The sequence below is a fragment of the Acromyrmex echinatior genome, chromosome 1 (assembly GCF_024713525.1).
Source record: "Acromyrmex echinatior isolate Ae372 chromosome 1, ASM2471352v2, whole genome shotgun sequence".
Taxonomy (NCBI): Eukaryota; Metazoa; Arthropoda; class Insecta; order Hymenoptera; family Formicidae; genus Acromyrmex; species Acromyrmex echinatior.
In genome coordinates, this window is record NC_141852.1 from 24,669,509 (window position 1) to 24,686,685 (window position 17,177).

The window sequence follows — 17,177 nt, forward strand, 5'->3', positions numbered from 1 at the left end:
AAGATATTACGTAAGACAGCTTTGAAATACAAACGAAATACCGGCGGAAATGTAACATTTTCATGGATGTCGTTAAAATTCTTGTGTGATTAATCAGAGATTAGTTAAATCTTGAAAACCATTATAAGCCGTTATTCAAATTCAAAAAATTATTTGCCGTTAATCAAATATTGGCAACAAATCAATTCAGTCGCCATTATACGCAATATTACACTCTGCATTTTTACACCACGATCCTATCGACATTTTTGCGTCATTCCTTCGAGCCGCTCCTTCGTCGCTCGAGCGGGCATCGAGTTAATTCACGAAAAAAGCACACTTACGTCACAGGCGTTAGAAACATCGCTCGTCTCCGTCTCGTCCGGTGTGGCCAGGGGCGCACGGGGAGACGAGGGTGCAAGGTAATCGTCTTGCTTCCCTTCATTATCGTCCCTCGTCGCGTCATTAACCGCGTCACGTTCCGTCGCGGCTGGCGCGTCCTTCTGTAGTTCTTCGGCGTCTGCCGATTTTGTGGCCTCCTCGACTGTGGTCCACGAGTCGAGATTCCCGATCTGCTCGGCGACGAGTTGTCTCGTTTCCGAAAAGATCATCACTCTCGTGTCAGACACTACAATCTCGGTTTTTTCAATAAAAGTCGAGTCTGACGCCGAGAACTCGCTCGAGGATTCGTCTACCAGATTTTGCGTATCTTCCGCAACGAGACACTCTGGCGATTCATTTTCCAGAATCGATCCCGACGTCGCCTGAGATTCGGCGATCTCTGACGATATCACAATCTGCGGTGGTTCCTGATCGATCTCTTCGTTTAGCACACGGCGTTCTATGTCGAGGAATTCCTGCGTGCTGGCCATCTCCGCGGACATCTCGGACTGGCAGACATCGTCGGAGAAACGAGAATCCTCCAGTTTCAAATCGACCTCTTGGATCGTTTCGGAGATTGACGATTTATCCCGACGGATCGGCGATGTGGGAATCTTCTCTTCCTCCTCGACAGAATTGTTTGCATAGGAATCATTAAGCGTATCGATATGTTCATTCGTGGAAGACTCTTTATTCATCCAAGGGATTTTCACTTCTTCAACAAGGTTTGGATTGTGTAGATAGATTTCCTCATCAAAGTTATGGAACCGACCGACCGTCATGCCAAATAGAAGTGTCGTCGGGTCATACAACATGGAATCCGGAATATCAATATCTGCATTCTTTCTTTCCTGTTCGACGTCGGTGCAAAGGAGATCTACGTCATCGAGTGTCTTCAGCACCAATTCTTCCTTCCATTGGTATTTATCTACGGGACAACTGGCAGAAATCGGGAAAGACTGGGAGTTCGATTCATCTACGAAATCATTTGTGACATTGCTAGAGTTTGTATCATCCGAGGGAGGAACAGCTTCCTTGACAATCGCCTGACACTCCTCACTGTTGCTGCTAACATCGACAGCTTCGTCGTGGTTTGACTCTTGATCACCTTCGTTTGTTTTCTGAATAATTACCGGCGGAACACCAGCTTCCGGCTGCTCGACAAACGCCTGATCTTCTTCTTCATCATGGAAACGTACTGGTTCTGGTTTTACAACTTCAATGTTAACCTGTGGGGACACGTGACCATTCCGATGACCATATGGTTCCTCGACTAAAGAATAGTGTCCGCTCTCGGCAGCTATGAACTCTGCATTAACATCAACGGGATCCTGTCGACAGTCCAGAACGATTTTCTTGATTGTCTCTGGTTGAGAGATGACATTTTCGGTTTCTTCGATGACGGCATCATCGTCGTCCTCTTTACTCGAGCAGATCCTCAGGGCCAGTTCACTCTCTATCAGCTCCTGCAGACTCTTGTCGTCGTTCTCAAGCTCGTTACGTGTATTGTTTGTGAGTACGAGATCGTCATCGTCGCACAATGAAATTAGTTGAGTGTTACTCGTGGTTAGATCATCCAAATCAATCAAACCATTGTTAGATTGAACACCGCACACCTCGTTCTTCTTGCTACTTACTACATTGATCGACTTCTTTGTTGCCACCTCCGCCATTGTGGTTCCTCGTGTGATTACACCGTGGACACCTGGAAAAAGTTTCGATTGTTTTAGATCATCAAGAAGATTAAGATAATTTAAAGACTATAATGTAAAATGCCTTTTTAATTAATACTAAAGTGCAAATTACGCAAGCACTTCTTGAAAAACATTAATGCGATAATCCTATTAAATTCTCTTTTATATATATTTTTTCAACATCTTAATACTTTTATAAAAAATATATTAGAATAATAAAAAAATAAGCTCTCTCCCTCTCTCTCTCTCTCTCTCAACCTCTTTTCCCTTTCTCGTACACAAGAAGAGTATAAATTTATAGAAGTGACTGTGGATTAATACAGAGATGAAACTGGGCAACGAGAACGCAAAATGTAGGATCGATAAATAACACTTATGAGCAACCGGTTTCCCTATGTAATTTCGAGCTAGAAAGTGCGAAATAAAATAAAAATTCTTCGGGCTACTGTGAACGAAAAAATGTAAGGAACATGTCAAATTAACGTTTTAAGTGACATAATAAAATAAATAAACATCTTAATTAATATAATAAAAATGACATTTATTTCAATAAAACGACATTTTTTTTATATTGAAACATAAAAACACATAGCACGTCCGTATATTCTCGTAAAAAGTAAATTACACATATAGATGTTAATATTAAGACTATATAAAGCAAACAAATTCTTTTGACTATATAAAGCAAACAAATTCTCCCAAAAATGGAAACTTTTATTTAAATATAATTCTCTTTTATAATTTTCTTTTTCAGTTTTCCTAATTTTTTCATAATCACTAATTAGAATAATTGTGATACGAAGATATTTAATACTAGAAATATTGAGAAATCATTATTGACTGTTTTTATTTTTAAATTAATATTATATCTCTGTAAAAGACAGAATTCTGAATATTTTTAGTTTTCAATAATTATGTTTTTTATATTGAAATATTTAGTTTTTTATTATTTAAAAAATTTTTATGGTAATTTATTTGTTTCTCCTTTTAGTGAATAAAAAACGTTAGTACTCTTTTAGTATTAATATAATTCAATATAAACCGTGATAATTTAATATGTTTCCATATAATCCGTTTTCTATTCGATATAATATGAGCATGTGAATGCGATCTTCTCGACCCGCGCAATTGACTTTCTTCATATCGAAATACAAGGAAAGCTCTTCAAGTACACGTATGGCAAACCATCTGCCACTCGATAAAGTAGCGCCGGTTTATGGTTATGCAAAAGAAAACCTGCGCAAGTGGTCGTGCAAGATCATGGTCAAACGGATATGTAACGTGCCTGTCAGGCAACTTCTGATCAATTCAATATTGTTCGTCGAAATTTATATTTTGATACAATTATTATAATTTTGTGGGCGATGATATATCGTTAAAGTTACGAGGAACTTATTATTCGGCAAAAACAGAAGCTCTTGTACAATGTCAATTTCTGTACATTTTTCTATTGCATCCATTCTTAAACTAAATTTGCATGAAAAGCTAGATAACAAATTGAAAAAATAAATCACATATGTGACAATTTAACTAAATTATAATTTATAGATATTAAGTTTTCTTAAAATTTGTACTCTAAAAATATATACCTACATAATTTATTAAAAAATTACTTTTTGACAATAGCGCTTCACTTTCTAGAGTATCGTATTTTTGGAGCTCCGTTACTACATTTAGTAGATATGCGCTTTCGAGAGCCCTCGGTCCCGCTTATAAAATCGCGGAAACCGTCGCAGTGGAATGCGTGCTGTCTTAATATTCTCATACGCGGATGTGTGGGTACCAAGACGCACCAGGAGCACCAAGTCCGTCGCGATATTAACGGAAGTTACGCCTCTATAGGACTCGGTCGCGACTGCAAACCGGCGTTGTTGGCTGGTAAGCCAACCCTCCTATTATTAGCCATTCTGCAACGTCGCGTTTAAGCTTCTGCGACGGAATGCACTTTCAAAATATGAAATTCAAAACTGTTGAAAAATACTCTGAGAAAAAGGAAAAAAAAAACGTTATTCATAACTGCTTTTACATCCAGCGCGTTAAGTACATATTTCAATAATCAAAACCCAAATCGAGATCTTATTGAAGATAAATAGAGACAACGATTCCGCTATTTGAAATTTCCTCGAGTTTCAATTTATAATTAAAAAATTATGTTAATTCAGGTTACGTAGCGTGCGAATTGAAAGTAGAAAACAATCTTGCAATTAGAAAGGTATGGCGCCTTGCGTCCCAATTCATTTACGGCGTTTTACTTTAATGAACATGCATCTTCTTTCTTGGCTGCTTGAACGCTGTAACTCTCTTCGGTAATTTGACAAAATTCCAGCGCTGCGTACACATATCCCCAGCCGAAAGAGTTTATAAACAGAGGGCCACACGGTGGCCAGCTCGATCCCATCCAGTAAACCGACACTATCCGGAGGGTTCAAAATTAGAAAGTGGCAATCTCACACATCTTCGCCGCGCTCACTTCTTGGTTTCTCTCCATTTTCGAGACAGGACGATATCCAAAATCGCGAATGAAATTTTTAAGGTGTTCGCTGATATGTTTGTGTTCGCAATATCGCCTTTGAATTCTCTTTTTCGAGCTGTTTAATTTAATATCCCACCCCATCCACATCATTCTCCCGCGATTCTATCCTGCCTTTTCTCCCTCTCTTAACGTTCTCGTCTAACCCGCTCTCTTTCTTTCTTTCTCACTCTTTCTCACTTGCTCGTTTCTCTTTACTCGACGTTTCACCGAGGTCGTTCCTCGGGTTCACGACCGAGACTATGGAGGTACTCCTTCCCTCTCTCTCCTTTTTCTTCTGTGTCTCTTTCTCTCTTTCAGCTTCTACGTGGCCTCTACTCTCCTTCTGCTTATATGCCTTTCCTCTCGTCCTGCCACCTCTCGGTCTCTCGTGCCTTAGCTTCCTTCTCGTTTCAACCTCTCTCTATTTTTAGAATGACACACTACCGCGATTCAAAGACGCACGCTGGACACATCGTACTCGTCCTCGGAAAATGTTCTGCCCAAATGCGGTGTGCGAACGAGAGAGTGAGCGTTATGGAAATCAAGAAGAAAGAGAAAGAGGTAGAACGAGGGGCAACGAGTCGACAGAATTTTTTCTTACTTAGGTCAAACGACAGGTGCACACAATATGCACCCTACCGTGCTGTAAGGCCGAGTAACCCTCGCCCAAGTCGCAAGAAAAGTGAAACTCAAGAGATTGCCAGAGCAAATTGTGAGGTGAGAATTATAAGCGAGGTTTAAGAAGTCAAGAAAAATTTCAAGGAGACAAGACAGCACGAAGATATGGATAAAAAGTCTCGCGAGAGATAAACGTCTGAGTTCAAAGTTTAATTATTAAAGCATTTCAAAAAGATTGATCGAAAAAAATACGGAAAAAAAAATCACGCGAGAGATGTCTGAGGTTCAAGTTTAATTATTAAATTATTTCAAAAAAATTGAGCAAATATTAAAAGTAGAAAGAAGTATTCAAAGTCTTACCGAAGAAGATTGAGTTACATGTTTCGAGAGTTTGTTTTTAGTCCAGTTTAATTATAATTTATTATTAGACGTACCCCGCACATAAAAATTATAAGAACTTTGTGTAACATCACGCTAATAAAAGATAATTGATCACGCGATCAAATTATGTGTTGGGTATAATATTGTAAAAGTCTAGGGTCCACGACGTGCGTTTTACGGTGAGAGACGACGGATATAATCGCAACGTAAATTACCGTAATAAATAGAGCCTTGTTTACGCAATTAAGTTCCATCAAGAAATATGACGGCATCGCTGTCGTGGTCCAAATAACTAAATCTCATATCGGTTCGTGCTTCGTGCTTAAGATACGAATCAATGAATGCACGCGAGAATGCATTGCACATGCCATTGTCTCTTTTCGTGGCCACTTATAATGTTGCAACCATATTATGGTACAAGTGCGCTCCGCTAAGTATACCTTAGAATATACCGATCCTATGGCGTGCGTATAGCTGGAAACGCGAGATTCTATGCGTTCATAAGAACACCGTTCGTACACCCACGATTTACTGAACGCCATGTTACGGAATTAAATTCTCGAACGGTACCGAGAGCTAGCACGGTAAATACCGAACGCGGTCAATGAGATAATGAGCGAGTCCGCGAAGTTACTTTCGATAAACTTCATCGAAGTGCTGTTGAAAACATTTCTAGTCATATATAAGTAAAATGTCTATATAGGCCTCTGTGATTGTTAGTGCGAAATTAAATCATATATTTATAAGACGATAAGATATAATTCGCAAATCATTGAAATGTACTTACCACTTAAATTAACTGCAACTTTTACATTAAAACAAATTAACTTAGTTGATAAGTACATTCCAATGGATTTTACCAATTATACCTTATCATCTAAATATATTATTTACGCACTAACAACCGCGAAGGCTCATATAGGTGTGTTTTATTTATATTTGATTTATTCTTGGAGCTAAAATTATTTTTATTTTTATTTCTAGTCAATACACTCGCGAAGATACTGAATGACGAACATTTTAAATCTTAATCAATTTTGAGTTCTTTCAAAATCAACATTTATTTAATTATGTTTTAATTAACTTGTAATTATTCCTTAACAAGTAATAAGTAAGAGCAAGAGTTTACGTTTTTTTTTATTTGTAAACAAAACATCACGGGCTTGTCTTATTGTTAGTCATTTTAATCCACTAACACGATACGGGAATCGCGTGAAATGCTAGATGAAAACGGCGACGATTAATTTAAATGATGTGATTTAAGGAGTACACAACGCAACGTTTTATCTGTGTGAGGAATCATCGTCAGATGACTGCGACCCCGTGTCCTACGAAGATGTAATAGCTTTCTGCCCGTAATCAATAATGTAAATTTTACTTCTCTGCTTCGCCCAAAGGCTGATGAATAATGCAGACGCTTCTCTGTCTAGATTGATCGTGATAGGCATTCATCTCGATAACATTTTACCGGAATAACGTAGTGTCAGTGATTCGATCTGCAACGATGCTGTGCTACTTTACATATCTATGTCAAATTAGAACACGCAAATCATCGAATAACCGAGCTACTTGCGCATTTCCTTCTTTGCGACTCCTTTCAATTTCTCCAAGTAAATCAGAAAACACACCTCAATGAATTAATTAGTGAAATATTTCGGATATTAGCAATTATATAATAACAGCTGCGACAATTTATAATTTTTCTAAAAAAAAATTGTACATAGAGCTACTCTTTGCAACGTAGTGAATAAATACTTTAACAAACAACAATAAATAATAAACAAAATAAAATATCTAAATGTTTTTCGATCGCTTAGCTTAAAAGTAGTTACTTTATTATGTAAATAAATTTACATATAATATATATTTGTCAGATAATAAATAATTCTATATTTTATCTATTACTGTATATATGTATATACTTTAAAATAATCAAATAAATTAAAAAATCAAATACATATAATTTAAATCATTAACATTTTAAAAGTAGCTTTATCAAGAATCTCTCCACCATTATATTTTTCCTGCCATGGACTTAAATCATCCATGAAAAATAAATCCGCGGAAACGCGATATACGCACGCACAGACGCGACCTTCCGCGTGTCTCACGCACGATGTGCGCTTTCATTGCACAAGCCGAATGCGTAAAGCGCAGTCCCGCTTTGTTCTCTTTCTCTTTCTCTTTCTCCTTCTTTCACTCCCTTTCTGTTGCGGATGTGCACACGGTGTCCCCTTACAGATTTCTATGTGCAACTATAATTAGGTAACCGACACCGGCAACACTGCTGCCGCAGGAATTCCTTAGCCGTTAAGCTATGCCGCAGAGAAAAGTGTGGCGCGAATATTTTCGGCGTCAAGAAAGCCGAAATTAAACGGCCGATGCACTTTTACCACTCGCACATATATATATATATATACATATATACGTATTCAGCCTTACTTACTTGCGTGTATTTTCGCTCTTTTCTTCTTTTCTCTCATTTTTCAATCATTTCTCCAGCCTCTTTTATTCAATTCTCCAAGAATGCAAACAAGCATTACTTGTTTGTATCTCACGCGTATTACCTCAGAGAAAAATCTTAATTTTTTTTCTTTTCATGTCGACACGAACTTAAAGCTTGAATTCATCTTACGAAATTCATCTTCGGAGAATTTCGTAGAGTATTATTTCCCCGAATAACATTTTTGCACTGACACAAATCCAAATTTTTATTTTTTTGAAGAAAGTATCTTGTAATGTAAGAACTTCGTTTTATTAATCCTTGACATTCTATGTCAAGGATTGAAATCCGATCGATTTACTCCGATCGCGGATGGAAAATAGAGATGGCGAACGGTGCCGAGCGGTGACACATGATCGCGCAGCTTCCGGTCTTACGATTAATCCGTCGCCATTCTGTCGCCTTCCGCAATTTCTATTTCGATCGACGCGACGTATGCATGCGCAGTACATTTCTGTAGAATATGCATCCAGAGTTGCATTTTTACTCCTTTTCTTCTTACAGGCATAGATACAGATTACTCGTATAAATAAAACATTATTGTTATATTCATTAAATAAATCGTGGAATGTAAATTAACAAATGTTAATTATTTGTATAATTTGATATTTGAATAAAATGATTTTCAGATTTTTATTCAGTTTTTCGTTTTTTATTATTTCTAGTAATTGTTTCTCATGGATATATGATCGTTTTGGAAAAATATTAGTGAAAATGATTTTTTAAGGATATATTGCATGTATTTTTAAAATAAAAAATTATAAACAATTGTAGATTTTCTATATTATATTTGAAAGTAATATAAAAATTTGGCGATGATGTAGAAGCTGAATCAGAAATTATTTCAGTGAGAAGACATGTTATTAAAAAATAATTAAGACAAAAAATATAAGAAAATTTTTATTTGAACTATAAAATATTATTGTTAAATATATTAATCTTATTAAATTGTTTTATAAATATGTATGTTCATTTATACAAAAAGTATAAATTTTCAATTCCAATCACTTTTTACAAAGACTACCATACACCTGATACATCTTAAAATTACATACGATGGTACTCCGACTATTTTCGGAGCGCATAAATATTTAGATAGAATGTCTCACGAGGTGTAGCGATTCGAATGGAGTAAGAACGTAAAAATGGAATGCAACCTCTCTCGATGTTGCCGAGACAAAGAACACGGCGTTGATATACGGCTCTACGAATCCTTAACTGGCAAGTATAAATGATACGCGAACCGACCTGAGTCTTTATCGTTTGCAGGTGCAGATCCGGATCTCTCTCGATGAGAAATAACGATTTGACGATCGTGTTAGAAGTCTTGGGAGTCAAATTTTTATATGTGAAAACTTTTACGATAAGTATATCCCCACAAATGGACCAATAAATCACAAACTTTTGCGAATTAAGTCCGCAGATTCAGAAACGTTTGCTCAATTATCTGCGCGTTATAGAACTCGCTTCTTCTCTCAGGAGAAATTAACGAGGAGGATATTAAAAAATAATCTCTTTTAAAGGGAACAATACACAACTACGTTCTCTTTCTCGAAAATTACTTATCGTTGCTAAAACATTCCAATCTTAACTTTGTAACGAATTTATAAAGTTTCTTTTATAATTTACAGCGGTTATCTTCGCAATTTTCATCGCTGCATACCAAGAATGCAGTTGCATTAATCAGATATCGCGCTTCGTCGCCTCAGCTACGATCGCTCATCGGCGTTGCTTCCTCTAAATCTGAAAAACGACCGTATAACGGCGTTTCAACGAGGCCGTTAGGGAAAAACGGCCGTAGTTCGTTAATTCGCAATAATTAATATAAATCGCGTCGCGCGATTCCTAAGCGGGCTGGTTGTACGCGCCGCGTGGTGCCGCGTACCAGGAAGCGCGACTTTTCGACGTAAACGAGCATTGTCCGACAATTGAGTTGGCAGACACCACCGAGCCGAGTATGCGGTACGCATGTCAGTGCACGACATTTACTCACTCCCGCCCATCGCACGCATTATGCACGCGAGGCGCGTAATGAGAATGAAGCGGCGCGCGACGCGCCGCGATCCTTTACGAACTTAGCTGTGTATAAGAGCGGGTCTTTTACGCGCTCGCAGCTGTCGATCGTGAGCGCTTTGTTTCGAAAATAACTGCGAAATTGACGGTCATACTCTCATGGCTCTCCGACCGCGAAATCGCGCGCGGGTCGCGTGCAGAAACCGCGATACGCGTAGTTTCGCTTGATTGAAACCTCGCTAAAGCGATTGCTTGGCATTTCCATGGTATGTATAATACATCATAATAATAAAAATAATAATGTATATAATACATTATTTGAAATTAGAAGCTCTGAATATGTGTAGAGAATAAAAAAATATAAATAAAAGTTGAAGGCCATTGGACGAGACAATAATTTTTGTTTCTATTTCTACTTTTGTTTATTGTTGTTACGTATTACAAATTGAATTAGCTTAAAATGAACCAGATATATTTCTAAAAAAATTCAAAAAAATATAAATATCAGATCTGTGACATCATAATTTTGACTTTTAAGATAGGTAAGTTATTTATATCTTGGACACAACGAGCAAATAAATTAAATTTTGTGTCATCAATTATGTATATTTGTACATTTAAACGCATATTAATTCATTTCTCAATCAGAAGTTAATAAAAAAAAGAATGTAAAGTCAAACAGTGTCAATCTTTATGGCCTGTTGTTTTTGTCAGGTTGCTCGAATATTTGGTATGTATATTTCATGAAGAATAGAATATTGCAACATCTGCATTTTATTGGATCCGCGGAATTAACTTGCAAAATAGGTTTCGTAACAATTTTCGTCGGACAAAGTAATAGCGATGGGATTGGCAAACGATCATTCTTATAGAATCACAAGTGCAAATAGCAAGTAAACATTTGTCGTTTTTTGTGTTAAACATCATTTTACATAAGAAAGGTAAAAATTTGAAGTTCTTTAAAATAACGATTTAAAAAATCTCTTTCCAGACAAAAGAATTGTATTAAAATTAGTAAATTTTTTGATCGCTAAAAATCCGAAATTTATGACAATATCTTATTTAATTTTACGTCATCATTACTATAATTATTATATATTATAATATCATAAAATGAGAAAAATTGAGAATTAGTACTGTAAATTATAAATAATTATTTATAAAAAATATATCTTACTTTTGTCTTTACATTAATTTTATATAACGATTATTATATAGATAGATTCTTATAAGTATTTATTTTATTAATTTATATTTTTATTATCAATTGTATTAATTAATAATAATTCTTACACACTGACTTCCCGTGTTGGCTCAGTTAAAGGCATCTATTTTTTATTGATTCACACACACATTTTTTCTCTTATCAGAACCTAAATTGACTTTCAAATTATTATTGATTATTCTGTTTATAATTATCATTATTATATGTTACTAATAACATGTTTTTCGATAACGGAGCATCAAGCGATAACGCGGATACTGCGACTGCATTTCTCGCTACGTCGTACATTTTTTTGAAAAGATGCGTCGCATCGCGTCGCGTCGGCGCGACGTACGAACGTCAGGCTTTTCCGCGATCCAAACGGAGCGATCCGAGCGGGTACGAACGAAGCGGCCGAGATGGGGCCGGTGGTCCGAGGCGAGTTGTGCGCGCGGTGAGTTGAACGACCGCTCGAGGAATCGGCATTCGCGGTATTCCGCGGAACGAATGAAGATGACCGAGCGCGCGTTCCCGCTCCGTCAATTATCGCCGATCGCGTATCGCGGACAATGAATGAGAGTCTCGCTCGCTTCGCTTTCTCAGTAAGCCGACGCGCGAGAACGGGCGTCGCTGTACGCCGCGCCGCGCCGGGACGCCAAGGTCACAGGAAGCGGTCGGGCGCGCGAGTGTGCCGGTTCTCTCTCTTTCTCTCTCTCTCTCTCTCTTCTCTCGGCCGGATACTCGCTGATACTCGCGAACTGACGCGAACAATACCGTAAACGGGAGAAAAATGCAGGAGAAAAAATTCGCGCGAGCGTGTTACTGCGCTCGGATCCGCGTATGCAACGAACTGCACTTGACGGAGTAGTTCTTTCCTGAGAGAATCGTTCGACTAACGAGGAAAACACTGGTCTAGTATTCTTTATCGATATCTTGCCAAAGCGGCGTCGAGAATTTAGAATGTGAGAATAGAAATTGAATTATGAATTATGTTGCGTCCTACTTTGATATAATTAATTCTCGAGCAACGGGTCATTTAAATTCAAAGCGAAAATTTTCGATAGTATAATCTATATGATTGTATAATCTATATGATTGGTACTACGAAGTTCTAAATTGTAAGCAAAAAAAAAACTTTGAACCTTCTCTATATCATTCGCCATAAAGCTGAAGTTTACTTACATTCTGTATTTCAAACATGATACTTTAGAACTTAAATTAGTTGTCAAACTAATACAGTTGATGGATTAAATAGTTAATTTATAGGAAGGATAAAATACTACTGAGAAACTTAAAATTAAGAAAACAAAAAAAAACGGAAGGATTTCAACATTTGCTTGCATTCCTGAAGATCATTTAATTTACCGAAATACTTACGTATCGAAAAAAGCTGCTACGTCTCATCGTCTTTAAATCACGTGATATAATCCAAGTGGCTCGAGAGTACCTAATGGATTCACGGATTAACTCGGGGAATGACTTGGAAAAATATTGGTTTCCGTCAGGATCGGAGGTTCGCGCCACGCCACGTGTTGTACATTACAGCTGCATTTCACATGGTCGACGTGCAAGCATGCGTTGCACCGCACGCTCGCGCATTATCTCGCGACATGCGTTTTCGCTCCGAGAAGCGGAAAGCATGTTGCAAAATTTGAAACTGCTACGTCACTCATATGAACGTAATACCTTCCATAAAAAAATTTAATTAAATTTCAACGTAGTAGTATCTTATTTGTTCAATCTGCCCTGCGCAAGTCATCTCTCTTTTCTATTATTTCTATGTATATATATATATATATATACATACATATATATATATATATATATGTATGTATATTTTTTCATTATTCGTTTGTTTAATGTTAAGAAAATTTTAATTAAACTTTAATTTACAGTTTGTTGTTGATTACGAAATTATTTAAAATCCAACATTAAAAGAAGTCCCTACCCTGACAGAAATTTCATACAATTTTTAACAGTCATTGAACATTATATTAACTCTGTTTAGTAGCTAAAAAGTAACTAATTTTCTGAAGATGTAATTTTTTATAAGAAAAAAATGAGTTAAAAATTAACAGAAGCTTTCATATAGATGAGGAAAATATCAAAGGCTTGGACTTGATATCCCGATTGTATGCGAACAAATCGAAGATAGCTCGTATTCCATTCACAATCTAGCTAATTCGTTCGGACATTCGTACGTGACAGGAAACTTCATAAAAAATGTTAGACGACGCGGAAGAATGCGGGTGGTTGCAGGTTGCAAAACAGACGAAGACTCGAACCCAGCGACGCGCGACGCGCGATCGTTATGCCACGAACGAATTAATGAAGCGTGCCGTGCGGCGCTTCGCGTGGACGAGAGAAAGAAAGTTGATTTCGCAGTCGGTGGTAGTCGCATTTTTCCTCCGGATACTATGAGGGAATACCTTGTACTCCATTTACCGCTGCTTTCTTAGAGGGCGAGCTACCTTTCCATCTTTAATCGCGATCAATCGTTGTGTTAATAAAAAAAATTTAAGAAAAAAGGGGATAGAGAAAGCCAACTTGATTATGTGTTGGAAGATTTACATTTTAAATGCCGAAACATGTTTGCAGAGCAAAATGGTGTAGACCGACGATGCATAACACAATGGAGAATTATACAAAGTTGCAGCGAAAAACAGACATTTGCAGCGATATAAACGTACTCTTGAAACTTGCGAAGCGAGTTCCACAACGTAGAAATTGTAAAGCTGTTTATATACTACTTAAAATTAACGTGATCAGAAAAAAATTCGAAATTGAATCTTCTGTGCCGAGTCTTATCATAAAAAAATTTGATTTAATAATGTACCATAATAATTTGTCATAAGTAGAACTGCTTAGCTGTTATCTAATATTAATAAATAAATTAATTAATTGTTCTCTGTATGTTCAGTCAATGAATTCAGATTTTGCTCATCTTTTATACACAGTAAGCAAAGCGTTACAACTAGATTGGGATTCTAAATAATTGCTTCTCAGTTACTAGAGTTACAGAGTTAGTGTAATTGTCTAGTGACTGCTAAAAACATACATAAAATTTCTACTAGGGATCTGTTTAATTTTTTTATAACATACTATGCATTAAAAAGTTTCTATTAGAAAGCATTTTTAATTATACAATTGACGTTACGTGATTAAACATATGGAAGATGAAAAGAGGTTTTGAAGCGCGACACGCAAACTAGAAGAGATCTTCAAGTGGCCTCCCGATCTGTGCGACTCGCCGAACTTAAGAACCGAGTAGATTTAAGCGTTCAGGCCAAATAGCCGCCCGTATAAATAGACGCCTGTCCTCGATTTCTCGATGAGCAAATGAACCGGATACCAAGATACTTAATACCCACCAGATGGTTAACATAGCACTTCGATTCAGTATTGATGAAGCTTTAACAGCGTGAAAAACTTGTATTCTCAACGATCGAACAGCACGAAGACACGTCGAACGCCTGAAATCGGCGTGTTGGAATGTTCGATATCTGCCAAGATATCGATTTACATCTCGAGTACATTTTCAACATAATGTCCACTTTGTCTCACTTATATTTGTTTCAAGATCGCACTTTCGACAGCTTAATTGACGGCTAAGTGCGAATTCAATTAATTCCCACGTCGCAAGGAATTTCCTCGCACGTTTCACATAGTGATTTGTACAACATAGTTGCAAAAGACAAGGCAGTCGACTTGGAATGTTTAACAGTTTCAACTCATATTCAAGCTAATTTACATTACCTTCGATCGTCAAAGCTCTCGACTTCAAGTAATTTCGAATTAACTGTTAACGATTTCTCGTAAAAATCTAATAACAGATAGCCAGCAAGTTGATTTCGCCTAACTGAATGTCTAACTTAACTGGTTGCGATGATTCACGCGATAGCTTTTAGTACAAGCACGACGAGGCTGCGGGAAGGTCCGATCTGACTCGAGGGAATAATTCGCTGCCTAGAATTTTGCCCGACGAGTTATTTCATTACACACTGCCGTCTAAACGCAAACGTGATTTTAATTTTACCTGCCACAAGTTGGCGAATATCTTACGTTCGCGAGTTGTCTTCTTTTCCCGGATACACCCGGACATCACTGTAGAGAAACCTGTTTATCACGTTTCTGACCATCTATACGTGGAATGCATGCAATATCGGTGTATTGTAGCGCGCTCGCGTTAAGAATCGAACTTAACGGACGGAAACCCGATTATGCACGAGGAACAATCGCAAACCGTAAATCCTAGTTCTTACGCCATGCTCTGCAACCGATACTACTTCGTTCGCAACGTTATCCCGCGCTTATGCCGCGATACGTGAGAATTACTCGCATTTGTGGTGCAGATGTTGGCACTAGAAGCCAAAGTTATGTTCCAGTACAATATTAAGCTCTGTGTTTTATTCGTTTAAACTCAATAAATTATTTCGTCAGGCAGGCCGCATTATGATAAGCGATTTTTATAATTCTCATAATAATCGCTACTTGACAGTTTACTTTTTCTGTATTAACACTTTTTGTGTTAATATTATTTGATGCGATGTTTATTTAATGCTATGTGTTTGTGGATTTGCTGAATAATCCAGAGTCTGTCGCTAATTTACATAACGTTATCATTTTATAATGTTAAAATATTTTCCGATCATATGAATACTTTTAAATGATAGTTACATTTTGCAATTATGGATTCAGAGTGGAAGAAACTGGTTAATACTAAAAAAGAAAAAGACACTCCAATCATGAAACTCTGAATTTGTTCTCGTAGTAAGTTTGTAATATAAAAATCGCCGAGATTACACCGATTTCGATCTCTGAACTAATACCTATGTGTTCCCAAGTGGCATTTTTTGTTGCATTCCCAGCATCGTGATAGATGCACGGCAAATTGCATTGTCGGTGAAGTTCCGTTTTGCGATTATCGCGGTAGACTTACGGATGAACCTGCGTTTTCTTCGGGGTTATTGTGCGCGGCATTATTCGCGTAACAGGTTTTGCGTTATTTCACGCTCCTACAGGCCTACATTCGCATAATAACGATGGAAGCTGCCTAGAACGTAATACGCATAGTACGCATATCGTCGCGCCAATGATGATATCTTTGGACAATTTCCTCAAGAGATCGCTCGATACATAAATTAATTATACGCAAATTGAATAACGCGAAAAAAATTATTACACGAAATATTGTATAATAAAATAATATTTTAATACGTGTAAATTGTAAAACTACAAAGTAGTATTCCAAATCTGATTAACCAAAGATATCATCATTCCAAGCAATATCAAATAAAAAATAGTTATATCAATATCATAATTTCTTACTCAACAATGTAACTGTTCTGAAAAATTCGTATAATATGTGTTATATTTTATATGTTACATTTTATATGTTATAGTTGCTGAGTGAGAAATTATAATATTGATGCAGTGACACAGTTAGTTGGAGATAATCGAATATCATTGCAAATAATTCCAATTTCAATTTTTTATATAGTACATTAAGACAGAATTTATATGTATAGTATGTTTAAACTGAACTTTTATTATTAATTTTTATGAGACAAAAAGCTGCAAGTGCTGAAACAATATAACATTTTGAGGCAAGAAATAAAATAATGAATTATAACAAATCTTTCTCAAGAAAAAGCTTTAAGATTTTAAAAATAAACTCTCGTCTTTAAAAATTAATTATTATTTTAATCGTTCTATATATTACCTCTTTAAATTCTTTGGAGTGAAATCTCTCTCTAAAGAGAGAAAATTGAACTAATGAAAAAGAGTGGCTCAAATCAATCTTTAAGAGTAAGATTCACTCTATAAGTTTTATATATATATACACGGTGTCTCGTAATTTTTGGCTAAGAGCTTTTGTGTAGATAGAGCAGA

General features: G+C 36.7%; 1 protein-coding gene across 15 annotated transcripts in view; it reads right to left on the reverse strand.

Moving 5' to 3' along the window:
* The window catches only part of LOC105144179 (uncharacterized), a 72,998-nt gene that overhangs the window by 34,417 nt on the left and 21,404 nt on the right, over window positions 1–17,177 (reverse strand). For 14 of the 15 annotated variants that reach the window (XM_087406209.1, XM_087406196.1, XM_087406210.1 and 11 more), the window contains one exon: window positions 324–2,065. In XM_087406209.1, the coding sequence (XP_087262335.1) occupies window positions 324–2,033 (1,710 nt within the window). In that variant the 5' untranslated portion in view covers window positions 2,034–2,065. Of the gene's footprint in view, window positions 1–323; window positions 2,066–8,011; window positions 9,770–17,177 lie in introns of those variants that run through there. The other variant, XM_087406194.1, reaches the window with a different exon arrangement.